This window comes from Hetaerina americana, unplaced genomic scaffold, assembly GCF_022747635.1.
Source record: "Hetaerina americana unplaced genomic scaffold, ioHetAmer1.1.p SCAF_42, whole genome shotgun sequence".
In the NCBI taxonomy this organism is placed as follows: domain Eukaryota; kingdom Metazoa; phylum Arthropoda; class Insecta; order Odonata; family Calopterygidae; genus Hetaerina; species Hetaerina americana.
In genome coordinates this window covers 3,564,236-3,579,060 of record NW_027287008.1, presented here as the reverse complement: position 1 = coordinate 3,579,060, position 14,825 = coordinate 3,564,236, and the positions used below count along the sequence as shown (strand labels likewise).

Genomic DNA, 14,825 nt, shown 5'->3' with positions numbered 1-14,825 from the left:
TTTGATGAATGTGGGATCGGATTCAGCCTCGCAAATCATGTCTTTTGCGACGTCAACACGGTCTCTTTTTTGCATGAAATTGAGGTCTTTTGGCATGCTACACGACGGAAACCCAAATCATTAACCACAATGTCTTGGGCGGATCCATAGGCAATGTTCAAGTCCTCCGCTATTTCTCTGATGGTTAATTTGCGGTTATCGACCAACATTTCTTTTACTTTATCAATTTTTTCACCGACTTTCGATGTCGATGGTCTGCCACTGCGTTCATCATCTTCGATTGACTCACGACCACTTCTGAACCGCTCGTGCCACTGGTAAACGACCGTTTTTTTTAGAGAATCGTTGCCGAAACACTTTTCCAACATTTCCAACGTCCGTGCGCCACTAAATCCGTTTTTTACGCAAAATTTAATAGAAGTTCGTTGTTGCAAATTTAAATCCATTTCTGCAATTGTAAAAAATCGCCAACACACACAGAGATAGATGTACTCTTGGCTACGTAACTTTTGCAAATGTCAAGTTATGACACTAAGATTTAAAGGGAATATCAACAACAGATGTACCAATTTAACAAAAAAAACAGAACTCAAATCGGAACGATGGGAGCGCCACACGGTGGTTATTCCGGGAACTTTTTGATCAAGGTAGTATATATATATATATATATATATATATATATATATATATATATATATATATATGTGTGTGTGTGTGTGTGTGTGTGTGTAGGCTTTGCGTTGTAACCATGAATCTTACACAGAATTTGCATACCTGAAACGAAATCAATTTTTATCATACAGGCGTAATTTTTTAGAGAGAAATCTTCCTGTTACATACGTTTATGTACACTTCTAGAGATATATGCTTCACTAATTAGGCCAAAATGTACCGCAATTTCATTTATCCTCAACCCGGTATTATTTAATCAACTAACAACAGCGGTTTTTACACGGCCTGACCCACCCGCAATTTCTTCTGCACGTTCCGAGTGAGCCGGCAAAGGATAAGGCCAAGTGATCCCTAATGCGAAATTAAATTCTCGCCGGAATGGGCAAGGCGAGAGGTCGAGGGGCATGGGAGTGAGGGAAGAGGAGAGTGTACGAAAGTATACGTATATAAGAGGACGACGCGCTCCACCAAAAAGAGTCCGGCGCTTTCCCTTTTTCTCTCCCGAGTACGATTGTCCACACCCCCACCAGCACGACACCAGGCACGAATGGAGAGAGAGAGCCTGGGGACAGGATGCTTGAAAACTCCCTCGGCCCTCCTCGAAAAATAAAATTATTAAAAAAAAACAAAGGCCAACTCGAAAAATCTCCCCCGGCATCCACTCCCCACACCCTGCATAAGGAGAGGACGTCGCGTAAGTCCACTAAACTTCCCTTCACTACTATCCCTGCCGTCTGCCCTCCCCCGCGCGATGGGTGCATTTATTATTCAACGCGGTGAGTCGGGGACCCGCTGGCATCTCGCGAAAGACACGACCCCGCCCACCCACCCCTCCACAAGCCCTTCCTCGCATTCCACGGCAGGGCTCGGAATAGTGCCGCCACTGCCCCCCACTTACCTCCCGCCCTCCCGGCACGCACCACGGCGAGAGCCGGAGACGACACCACAATTCACAATTTATATTTGAAAAAGGAGGGCGGGGAGGAAAAAGAAAAAAGCCGGGGAAGGGTGTGATAAGAGGGGGTCCTCCCGATCGATACTCACGCATTTGCTTACGGAGTGTGCGGCAGAGTATTTGCCCAGAAGAGAGAGGGAAGGGCACAAGGGTGGGGGGGGGGGATGGCGTCACGCGCGCGCGGTGAACGGTATTCTGACATCCAGACCTTTAATTTATTGCGAGGAAACAGCCCAAGAGGAACGAACACGATTGACTCTGGCGAACCAGAGAAATAATTTACATTTACAAGGATACAGAGAAAAGTGTAAGCGATCCGATTAATACATACACGGTCTCTTAACAACATTAATAATGTATCAAGAACTATCATCAATCAAAAGAGAACAAAAAAACTATGCAATTTAAAAGGCTTAGCGGAGAATAATCGTTTTCAATTGTACCAGAAAAATCAGGGAAGAAGACGAAAATGATGGAAAAGAAAAGAGCGAAAATTAAATGAAAGGGAAAGTAATTCAATTAAATAACTAGCTTAAGAGTGTGTATTCTCCATGAAATCACATGTATAATTGGCCAATGCTATCCTCCATTTTTTTCAATTTCATGCCTAGACATTGGCCCTCCTTCAGTATTCCTTAAGCATTTTTCGTCATTCCCGTAGCCCTTTCTTCATTTACCCATTCCTTTGAGTTGTTATTTGGCCAAATATATTGCGAGTGTTTCCATTCCAAACATATTTTTTCTCTCAACGACATTACCGGATGAAATAAATATTTATCACATCGTGTGATCATTCAGTGCATTCATACTTATTATTTATCTTTTATTACAAAAGCTTCTAACCGCGGCGTTGGCGTCCGCGGTTTCTTATCCTTGTCGCCCGGCGGAATTTGCCTGCATTATCTGAGTTGGCCAAGTCACCTGCGTTGCTTTACGAGTGGAACGTGGTACTCGTGTGGCGGGAATAGGAAACGACATAATAGAAAAGCATTTTACTATAATAATTTATCAAACAGGGAGAAAACCTTTGTTTTGAGTCATCACCCGAAAGGACGGGAGCTTCCACCATTATTCCCCTTCCTTCTACAGATGTTTATGTCATGTTTGGATGTTTAAATTCCGAGGAATTTCGCTCGAGTCCTCTCAGATTGCTCAACACGAAATGATACTCATTACAGAACGAAGACAGTTTAGGGTTTATCACATTGTTCAATTATTATTACTTATCTTGGCTAATGAGAGGGGCAGCATCCAAGACGGAATAAAAGGAAACCAGAGAAAGATAGGTGAATGCAATTTCTAAAGGCTTTTCCAGAGGAGACAACAAAGAGGACCTCAGTGTGTACGGTGAAGTGGAAAACTCATAAGTATGAGCGCCTCATGGAATCATCCCACGCGCTAAAGCCGAACACAGTTCGCTCCATCCAATTCACACAAAATCTAAATACACGCCCGATAAAAAAGACAATTTTCCGTTTGAACAACCATCTTCGTCACGGTACAAGCAACGTGGGGGATAGCTGCGCCATCATTCTTTCGACACTTGGGCTGCTGACGGATTAGCCAGTCAGGGACGTGTGGGCAGCTTGAGAGGCCGGGGCCCGCGAACGAATCGAAGGGGAAATTCGAAGCTGCTCCGCGGAAACAGGAAGGCAGGCTATTTTTCCTCGGCTGTAAAACATCAAAGGGAAAGATCACCGACACGGATCTGCAATCTCTCTCTCGCACAACCGAGGAGGAGGCAACGAAATCGATGATGAACCGAGGACATGGAAGACAAGTCCCCCCAGAGTCAATAAAGAGAGCGAGAGAGAGAATCGGCGAAAGGCGGCGGCCACGGGTGGGGGGTGGGAGCGAGCTGGGGCGGGAAAGGGGCTGAAAGCAAACTCCTGTCGAGATGATCGCGAGAGCACCGCGGAGGGTGCAAAGGGGGCGGCGCTGCTGAATATCCACCAGGGGGGGGGGGGGGAGAGTGCGGGGGTAAGAAGAATAGACGGCAGACTGCGAGACAAAGCGAGTTTGATAAAAGTGCCACCATGGCTTTCACCGCAAGGAATCAAAGTGCGCAGCAGATAAAATTTTAGCTCCTCGGATATCTCGTGGAATGGATGAGGCACTGTAACACCGGTGACGGAAAAATTCTTTTCCTTTACGAGCTGGAACTCACGGCAAGGAACATCGTGTAACTGAGGAAGAGGGAAAATCAGCTAAAAATACTTCTAATCGTAATCTAACCATAAACAACCTCTAGGCCATCTTCTCAAAATGTACCCAACAAAAGGAACGTCAATCTTTTGAAATCTGTCGCCAAAACACCCACCTCGGAATATTCCCACAAGCGGTACGAGCGGTGTACGAACTTGCCTGCTAGTTGAAACTAACTTGATAGTATGGTAAGTTACATAGCGATGCATGGTATCTTCATTTGAGTCATTCAGCGTTGGAATTCTCGCCGTCGCAAACTATGGCAGTGACGACGAAACTACTACAAACATATATATTAAATGGGGACCTCTCAAGATAAACATTGCAATTATACACTTAAAACGTTTAAAGCCACGCTGCAACAGTAAATATAAATACACACACAAACCCATTGATGAGATAAGAGAATCGGAGGGACGAATACCGGAGATACGTACTCATCCTAGAAATTATGAATTTTCCCTTGGAACGTATTATTTCGCAGGAAAATAAATGATCAGATATATTATGAATATTTTATTGGCTTAGCTTTCCAGAAAAAAATGCAAAACATTTTATAGGCGTATTGGTGGGATCTCGAACCCAGCACCAACATAAGAATTCCACCAAGTATGACCCGAGGATGCTTATACCAGAGTGAAACAACATCATTCTGTGCAAAAATTGCAATAAGAACTCCACGACAAGACTCGGTAAATCACGTGAACTAAAAGGTTTTTGTAGAGAGTTGAAACCCAAAAGGGTACAATTGAAATAACAGGATGCAATTAATCTGATTCGGGTACACGAAGAAGGCATCCTTCCTCCCAAAATACAAACTGAACGTTTAACATACACTGATGCAGGGAATAATTTCTTTCCAGGCAACGAAAAAACATAATTTCTCCCGAACGCACGAAAGGCAAAACACGCGCCCGAAAATTTTAGTGTGGCGCGAACAAAACAGCCAGCGAACCACCCAACCATATGACACGTACTCCAAATACAGATACACCACCAGGGCGATTAAAATGAGCCCTCGCCATGAAAAAAAACCGGGTTGAGTCCAGCAGACATCGATGATAAATGAGAGAAGTGGAGACAAGGGAACTCGCACAGTCGAATCAAATTCCACGAGTGGTTTATCATAAGCTCCGCGAGCCAAGATTTATATTTATTGCGACTTTGAGAAATTAAGGTGGAGCGTCATATAAGCGGAAAAAATGAAGACGATTAAAATGAATCAACATCCCAATGCGCCGCGGAATCAGTTACAGGGCGCCCACGCCGCGCCGTGCGGGGCCAAGCCCAGCCGCCCCTTCCCTTTCCCCCTGGGAGGCAGTCGAGTGACGGAGCCAATGAGGCCCGCTCTTCGCAAGCCTTGACTCGATTTCGCACGCTGTCATGCACGCTAAGCGAAAGTATGACCAAGGAGAAACCATGGAAAACCTAGCTTCCTAAAGCAGACAGCCCTCCAAGCGAAATAATCTATTTTTCACAAAACCACACACCTTAAAAGAAGACTTCTCACCGAAAGTAGGGTAATGCGGAACTACTGAAAACAAGGCATTGAAAACTCCTTGCTCCAAATTTGGGCGTCATTTATCAAAAAGAAAATAACAGTATCCATCTCCCGTTTCTTTAGCATTTCAAAATAAAAGAGCTAGACAGCTTTTGAGATCACCTGAAAATAATTTTTAAATTCCCTTTGCATCGTCAACTGGAAGCCGTGAATGGAGTTATTATGGACCAACTGCAGTTTTTTTAAGAACCCTAGAGCAACCAACTGGGCTTTGAAACATTGCAACTATTAAGGCAAGTACACTTCCATCTCCACATCTCATTAATCTTCTCTCATTCAACGCTAGCAAGTAAGCAGAGGTAATGATGTATGTTCTACATGGCGGAGACTATGCATTTCGCTCCGTGACTTTCGATTCAATTTGTTAAAGGTTGATTGTAATTGTGTTGATTGGTTGATTAACCCACGCTAAATAAACTTTTGATACGTACCAAATAGTGGTAATGTCTTTATGGCCATGCAATCTTACAAGAACATATGAATACCCTACGATCACAGTGTCACGACCAATTACCCTAAAATTATTATATCCGTACACTTATCCTCACATAGAATATGATATTGCGATAGTATTGTGAGTAGAGCTCTGGGCTACTGACCGGAAGGACAGGGTTCGAATCTCGACGACGCCTCCGCGCACCCTAAGCGTCACCTAAACTGTGTGACTTTTCGGATACGGGATCCAGTTGGAAAACCGTAGTTAGCACGGTGAAAGGAACTGGCCCCTCTATCCTAATGTGTGAATGTCACACACCAATAGGCTTAGTATCGGGTGAGCTCTATCCTCGCATATCAGACCAGCCTTCGGCTTGATAACCAAGTTCTTACATGTCGGATGTCATATATTTATTTTACTATAATATAACGCGATTATTGAAAATTTCGATCGCATAGCCAATAAATAGCAGACATGAAATATTAACGACGCGGAGTCAATCGATCAGCATATCGCACGGAAGACAGAGAGGTAAATAAACACATCAGACAAACGCCGTTGGGATCATTGCACTCACGTCAAGAACCCTCCACGAGCACGCCTTCAACGAGAAGTGAGAAAACAAAAGGATCGCAGTAAATATTGGTCCAGACTTCGAACGAAATCTGCGGGAAATAAAATAAAAAGAGGCCAACGAGACCGTCTTCATTACACCTTCGATTCCAACCACAACGCACGCACTTTCGCCCCGGCTAAACTCTTCATCATCATCTAAACCGGCAATAGCTCCGACGCCGTCCAGGGCACTCGTGAATCCGAAAGAATTAATCGCTCTGTCATCGAGCCCCGGAACGAAATCATTATTTACGAAACGGTTCGCCCCGGAGGAGGGCACGGTACAGTCGCGGTGGAAACGGGTGGGGGGAAGGGGGAAACAACGGAGGGCGATATTTCCACCCCTCCCGTATCTCCCCTCGAATGAGCAAAAGGTATACGCGCGCATACGCGCCATACATCTTCCCAACCACCAATTCCGAAAAATCTCTGGGGCGGCAGGAAATTCCGTGGCGGTGACGCAACATTACCTCCATCATTTTTGTAAGGAGGGGGTTAGGTATGGAGCTGGTTTGAAGAGCGGGGGGGGGGGAGATTGTGGGCGGGGAAGGGAGGGAGGGTACAGTGGGCCGTGGGCCCGATCTGCGGTCCGAAGGGAGTCGACGAGTCGTGATTACAATGGACGGCGAGGGATGAAGACGTATCGTACTACGCCCTCCAGACGAACGCGGGCGAAATAACACGGCGCAGGCGCCGATGAAAACGAAAAAGCGCAGTCGAAAATCAAAATGCTTACCCAAAAGGGCGCCCAATCTGCCATTGAGTATGCACCCACGTACCCAATTTGGATTTATACAGAAACGGCATTATATACGAGCAAAATCTTTAAAGAAAGGAAGATTTTTATCGGTCAGATAAACTTTTTTCAGCACCTTTAAATCAGTCAGAATATCTATGATATCACTCATTTCGGACGGGAATGAAATGCTACTAAGATGTTCAAGAGTTAAGAACGGTTATCCAAATTTCGTCTTCAAGAAAAATTGAATCAGACATCAAAATACTCATAATCCAAAGCATTAATCAGCCTATTACATATCTACACTCAATTTTGCAGCTAAGTACGGTCAAAATTTAATTTTATACTTCACCCAAATCGGAAGATTTTTACGCTTTCTGACATCCACAAATGTTTGCCGAAGCAATTCAATTCAAGCGTAATTCAACGTTTTAGGACTGCTCTTTGCATTTAAGCACGTAATAACTATACTTCCTCGACCGCAACGAAATCGTTCCCAAAAAAGACGGCTGTGCCAAAGCGAATTTGCCATTTCATTCGCCATGACAATGGAATCCTAGGTTACAACGGGAAAACAACAAGCGAACGTGTAGGAGCAGCGGACACAAATGGTTTCAGACTGCCCGGAGTAAACGTCCGTAAGGTTCGGGAAAGCCTATGGATTGTTAGCGGCGTGAATATCAGGAATCAAGGGAGGGGAAGGGGGATGGACGATGGCGGGGGATGGTCGTCATGTGCACGGCGGAGGGTGTGGCACCGGGGGCGGAGGAGGAGGAGGGAGCGCATGGAAATGGGTTGAGCTCGGAACGGAGGCGTTTGCAGCTTGCGGAATATCTGAAGTGGAGGAGATGGGAATCGGAGGTCAATTCAAACAATTGCGAGCGCAAAACTACTTTGCCTCTCTCTCCCCATATTTCAACTTCCACACCGCGCTAATTCAAATTCCGGAGGCCAAGAAGCATTAGAGTCTACACTCTTGCCGAAGATGTTGGGATCCAGGAAACGAATCTGGTCAGAATAAAATAAGATAATTCACATTTTTCCGGTAATCAGAAGAATGACGAGAGAACGAGATAAATCAAAAGAGTAAACCGCACAAGAACTACGACGTGAGGAAAATGTTCGCAAACGGTCAGACCCTAAACACTCTAGCTTCCACGTGAGGGGCTCATTCAAGGGACAGATATTGAAATATGGGCGACAGGGAGCGAATGCATTCATATCACCAGTTGGATAATCAACCGTAGGGTTCCGAGCACACATTTTCTCGTGATTTCAATGTAGAATTAATGAAAATGTGTCTCGAAAAAAGAAATGGGCGATTTTAAAATTCAAGCAATTCCAGCACAACTTCAACGCAAACGAAATCCCGCAATTCGGAGGTATTGTGGCCAACAATTCACGCAAATACCAAAACATCAAGAGTAGGCAGTTGAATTGGCCCTAAGAAATAGCATAGGAAATAAGAAGTTAGTTCGAATGCAATAACAAATTAAAAAATAAACATATTACGCATTAAATTGTTGAAGCCAAAATTGAATGAGTTGGATTATCTTTGAACCGTGAACAAGACGTCGGAGGGTATTTTTCTCCGAATACAGAAGGAGGCATCGACACATAAACTCAACGAAAATTTTTTTTATCACGCCTGAAAGGTCATAACGCTCCTGTTCTCCTGGGTACGAATGCATAATAGAAAATGATTTTTTCCCTTGAAAATTAATAACGTCGGCATTCACAGTTAAAGGTAAATTTGGAAAAGGTAACAGTGACTATATAAAACGAAACTCATGCAGAGACTGAGGAGGTATTCCAGCGGATACTCCCCGGGGGCTCTAAACAAATAATACCAAGATTCAGTAGAAGTATGACGAATATCAAATGGATTGATCGAATTACTTACGAAGAGGTTCTAAAAATAGGAGAAGAAAAAAGCCTTTCTAAAACTGAAAAAAAGAAGGGGCAAGCTTATCGGAAACCTTTTGAAACACGACTGCCTGTTGAAGACAGTCCTCGAAAGGAAAGTGAACGGCAAGGTCCGCTCGGGTGAGATACAAGGAAAGCATATGACAGACGTCAAAGAGAAGAAACATGCAGACATGAAAACGCTATCCAATAGGAGAACTGTGTTGGGGTGCTTTGTCAAATCAATCTTAGGATTAATGACCACTGATGATGAATATTAAGAAATAAAGAACCTAGGAAATAAACAGGCATTTCGAAATATGAAAAATCCTAAAAAATTAATAGGGATATATGAACAATTATTAATCGGAATATGAAAACGTAAATTTAAATCAAATCCCAACCACACCATCCGGTGAATCCTAAAATGAGAGCTTTCGACTGCAGCAATCGTAGAATGAATGCAATTGAGTGATTGACATTCAGACAGCGAAGGGCCGTCCAATATCCCCCACCAAGAGGATGGGGGAGGAATGAAGTGAAATATTCTTAGGGCTACTCGAGATTCCGCGAGGAGAAAAATACCATGAAAATATATTTTCTTCCGTGACAGAAACCTTTCAAAGGAGGCAGGTAACCTACAAGAAGTTATCTAATATCGATGTTTAACGAATAACTACCCGAAAAAAAAGGAAAAGTAGCAATCAAATTTTTCAAGAACTCGAGAAGAAAACGCAGATTATGTCATATCATATAAATATCACAAACTTTTTCAAGGAATAAAGAGAGGCGAATTGATATAAAACTTGAAACACACGTAGGGGCGATTTCAAGCTTCAAGAAACAGTCAGTTTTATACGAGAAGGACTGAAGCTTGAAGAGGACCCTGGTGACAGACCATGATGGGTCTTCCTCTCAAGTTTGCCGGAAAGTTTTACCGGTAGCATACGGGATTAGAAAATCAAAAAATATACATGTCTTTACGTTGAAAGCAGGTGGGAAAATAAGATCTACACCAAGCACTCACCTTCAACTTTTCCCATAGCAAGAATAGTGATGGTCTTGACGGCCGGAACTGCCCAGGCGGCAAGATGGAAATACTGAGAGTTGGCTTCGATGGCTTCGTGCCCCCACTTGAGACCAGCAGCAAGGAACCACGTTAACGCCAGAATCACCCACCAGATAGACGATGCCATGCTGAAATTTTGAATTCGCAGAAGAAGATATTGAATGAATCGAAGATGCGAAACAAAACCAAATTCTTAACCGCTATAACGCTGTCATTTAAAAAAAATTAGGAATCATTTTCGAAATCAGCATAATGAATTTGAAAAAAAGAGAAATGTAGTTCCATTTCAAAATGCTCCTAAAAATGTATCTCCTTCATTCAGCATTTAACATAGGACAAATAACCAGAGGCAAGATATTATAGCATGTATGATCACCATTCCATTGGCATTTCAGATACGTTCGTGGAGATGTGAACTGGAAGTGCTACAGCTAAACATATACTGCGGAATTCCGACGTAGCATACATTTTCAATGATTAATAACACTTCAAACAGAACAGTGACAATATATAACTTAACAACCTATTTTACGTGGCTGGGGAGACAGTGAAATCGAACAAAAACATTGCTCATTGATTAATTTGACGAGAATGGATAAAAATCTAAATCTAAAAAGATGCTCAACAGACACATGGAATTAAAAATTATTCATTGCGGGACTACTTAAACTAAACAAGGTCCAAATCAAGGGGTTATTAATGGCAATCTTTCTTTGCTCACGCGACAGAAAAGTTAGTTAAGGTGTCAACAGTAAAATGTTTTAATTGATAAAGATATTCAAAAATAATTTTCTTATAATTTGCCCTTTGATGAATCATGTAGGCGAGGGCATCGGGTCTACCAGAGTTGGTGTTTACTCTTTTCCTTGGCGGAAAGAGATTGAATTATTAGATTAGACAACATCAATAATATTATCACTAGAGTGCCGCAATAGGATGGGACTGAGCGATTCCATTGGGAATACATACATAAGATATCTCACGCCCATATCGTTCGTTCCTAAAAGTATATATAATAAAAGTCTTTTCCTGTCCGTTCCATTATCATCTCCATGCACCATTCTATTGATAAGGCCACTTAATTAAATCCTACTCGTGTTTTATCACATCCCTTTGTCCCCCTATCATGTTCATCCGTGATACGAGGGTCATCCGGAAAGTAGTACCCGTTCGTGAAATAAAGACACAAAAGTAAATATTAACAAACATAAAAAATTTTATTTGAAAGAGGATACTTTAAACTACTTCTCAACATAATCTCCAAGCAAATTAAGGCATTTGTCATAACGTGTGACAAGTTTCTGTATTCCTGCTGCATAGTCCTTCGCCGCCAGCTCATTGAGATACGCGAGGGACCCATCTTGCACAAATTTTTGCATAATGCAGATGGTGTTTAACAATTTCATGAACAATTGTTCGAGAAACATTGGGAAAATGCTCACAGATGTCATCAATTGTGACGCGCCGATCGTTCCTCACGAATTCGTCAACTGAGCTCACCAGTTGGTCTGTAATGACAGACGGTCTCTCCGAACGCTCATCGTCGTGTGTGTTCCCCCTCCCCATGTTGAAGTTGCGACACCACCGCCGAACAGACGACTCGTCCATTACATTGTCTCCATACACCTCCTTTAATTGGCGATGAATATCACATGGGCGAACGTTTCTTGCATTGAGGAATTTAATCACTGCCCTCACTTCACAACTGGCGGCGTTCTCAATTTTTTTAAACATTGTAAACAATCACAGAAACAACACAGGCAATGCTAGCGTCACGCAACTTGGCTCAGAGAAGGCAGACAAGCCACTGAAGCTATCTGACCTCGTCCAGCGGCTACTCGCGTCGTCAGCACTTCATGCGGCACGAACGGGTACTACTTTCCGGATGACCCTCGTATAACTGAAAACATTAGGTGAAGCCAGAGTAGGGCGAATGAAAACCTTGGATCCATAAGTGTTCAAGCGCTTACCTGAAGTAAATTGCACAGAATAGGTATACCCTGAACTGGTGGTGGAAAAAGTGTACTTCCTCAACGACTGTTGATTAATGTCATCGTCCCGCGGAGGAAAAAAGAAAAGTATTTCATCCTTAGTCCCAATAAATGCATACCTTACTCTTGGTAATAAATGTCTCCGTTAATATATATTTACTAAATAATTAATATGGTAATTCCAACCTAAAAATATGAAAACGTTTAAAATGTATCAGAGAATCCACAAAGATTCAGAAATCGCTCAATATTGTACGGCGATGATTGAAATAGAAATGCGCCGATGAACGTATGCTTCAGAGCAATTAAAACAATCACTTAATTTTTATTTCAAATGTTATTTGCAAGTTGCTTATTACTTTGACAAAATCGATCGTAAAAAAATTGACGTTTTAAGGCACTGATACGTCTACGAATGAGGCAAACTGACAAAAAGGAGAAGTAAACAATGATGTGGTGGAGGTGCATTTCTATTCCCTGCTATGCACACCCGAGATCGACTAGAGCGGGTGAAATTAACACTTGTTTGGAACTACGTTTTCTGCTGGCATGTACATGGATTTGCACTACCATGCACGCATATCTTTAACCAAACCCTTAAAACACTTTTTCCCCTCCCTTATCACTTACTGTTCCCACCTGACGTTTGCGGCCCCTGCCACACACCTTTTGGGAGAATTATTTATGTAAATGTATACCATACACTGACAAGTTACTCATAATTATCATAGAGAGATGATGACAGCAAAAAATTATTGGTTTTAGAAATATTCAATATAAATACGAAAAAGTAAAATGCCTATCATACAAAAGCAAAAAGCAAGAACCCAGCCCCCTTGCCATAGAATAATATTTTTTTAAATCTTACCTAAAGAAATACAGCAGCATAAACAGCAAGGTGCACCCTTCGGCTTTGGTCCCTTGTGTTATGAGAGATGCCATTTTCAGACGGGGAGATAACTGCTCAGCGGGCGGAGAGAAGGGCGGTCGGCAAGCGGCTGAATCCCCGAGGGCGAAACCCGCCGCGTAGCCCAAGGCAACGGCTGCGTAACAGCCAGAGAGGAAGATTATAGGCCTTTCCGGATAGCGAAATCGTCCTGGATCCACCGCAAACGTGAGAACCGTGGCCAAACACGACACTAGGCACAACAAGGACCAAGATCCAGTCCACAATCTCGCAAATCTCCTCTGTTCAGCCGTGAAAAACATTCCTTCGCAAGGAGCTCCGCAATCTCTCTCCGTACGCCCGCCAACCTTAAGAACGTAATCCAATTCTTTAGGAACCTTAAATTGGGGCGGACATACAAAACCATAGTCACGAGCAGGGACGCTGGGAAAACCAAAAGTCCCACTTCCGTAATCTGGTACCCCAGCGAAGGTCCGAATTCCATTCAAAACAGTCGTATCGATAGCTCCCCCCATGACACCTGTCCAATGAGGATTGTGAGGGTGGTGAGGATGACCAGTAGTACCCGCCGAACCGCCGCTAGAACCGCTACCGGAACTTTCAGAACTGGTGGTATTTTCTCCCACGCAAATTTCTGTGCCCGACTCAGGATATTTAGCGCAGTCCAAACCTTCAGGCCACTGAAAACCAAACTTGTTCATAAGCCCTTCACAGCCGGTGCGAGCCGAAATGCATAGCGATCGGCAAGGCGGAATCGCTCTATCAAGGATTGTGCAGACGGGAGCATAAACAGAACACAGAAAGAACTGAAGTTCCGTCGAACAGCGAACTTTCACGAGAGGAAAGAACTGATGAACTTCAAGAGCAGCATCCTCTTGCTTTTGATGATTTAAAAGATTAGGCATGATAGTTTCGTTATACTGAATATCCCGACAGAAAGGTATAGTGATCGGTTCACAACGTCCATGGTGTGGTAAGCTGTCGCGATCGGTTACACGGGAAGTCATCCCTCCCGAGCCAGAAGAAGACGATGCAGATGAAGGATGTGAAGATGTTATGCTAATAAACATTACCAACAGAGTTACAGAAAGAGTTCTACTCTTACAAAAGAGCCTATTCCGCGACTGTAAACACGCCATCGTCTTATTATTATTGACAAATTTTACCCTAGTTAATTGCAGAAGAAGAAATTCCTGTAAATATTAACTACTCAACACACATAGAAGCGCTCATCCTGCTTCGTCCTCTCAGGGGGCCACGAGCGAAGCATTCCAATGTTGACTTCATAAAATATACAGGCAAAGCAGTTACACAGACCTATCTTCACGAGAAAATCATTCACGACTTTTAAAGAACTAATTTTTCACAGTTACTCCATCGCACACTATTGACAGACACACCACATGCGTAACATCGACGAACACCGAAGTGCAAACACTACACACTTGACGCCAGGCAACCACGACCTCTCCTCCCGTGAACTGAACTGAAACTTCTACTCCCAACATGGCCGACACATCTTCCTCCCCTCTTTTCCCTCTCCTTTCGGAGTGTTGTAACGATGACTGCTATTGGACGTTGGTAGCAAATGGAGTAGCTGGTTAGGAATTCGCGCGGATGAGAGAATTTAAAGGTGCTTTCATTATAATTGTGAACACCTAAGATGTATTTTTGCTATATTCTGGTAGATAGTCAAGCACTGAGCGGCTGTTTATAGTTGAATTCAACTCTACGCTACCCATATTGTTCACACCTTAGTTAATTCAATTG

The 14,825-nt window shown here is 43.2% G+C and overlaps 1 protein-coding gene across 1 annotated transcript in view; it reads right to left on the bottom strand.

Moving 5' to 3' along the window:
- fz (frizzled class receptor) overlaps positions 1–14,526 on the bottom strand; it is a 252,779-nt gene extending 238,253 nt beyond the window's left edge. Inside the window, exons 1-2 of the mRNA XM_071591153.1 lie at positions 13,017–14,526; positions 10,116–10,285 (exon numbers count right to left, since the gene is read on the bottom strand). Coding sequence (XP_071447254.1) covers positions 10,116–10,285; positions 13,017–14,194 — 1,348 coding nt within the window. The 5' untranslated portion in view covers positions 14,195–14,526. The remainder of the gene's footprint in view (positions 1–10,115; positions 10,286–13,016) is intronic.
- Positions 14,527–14,825: the final 299 nt, after the last annotated feature.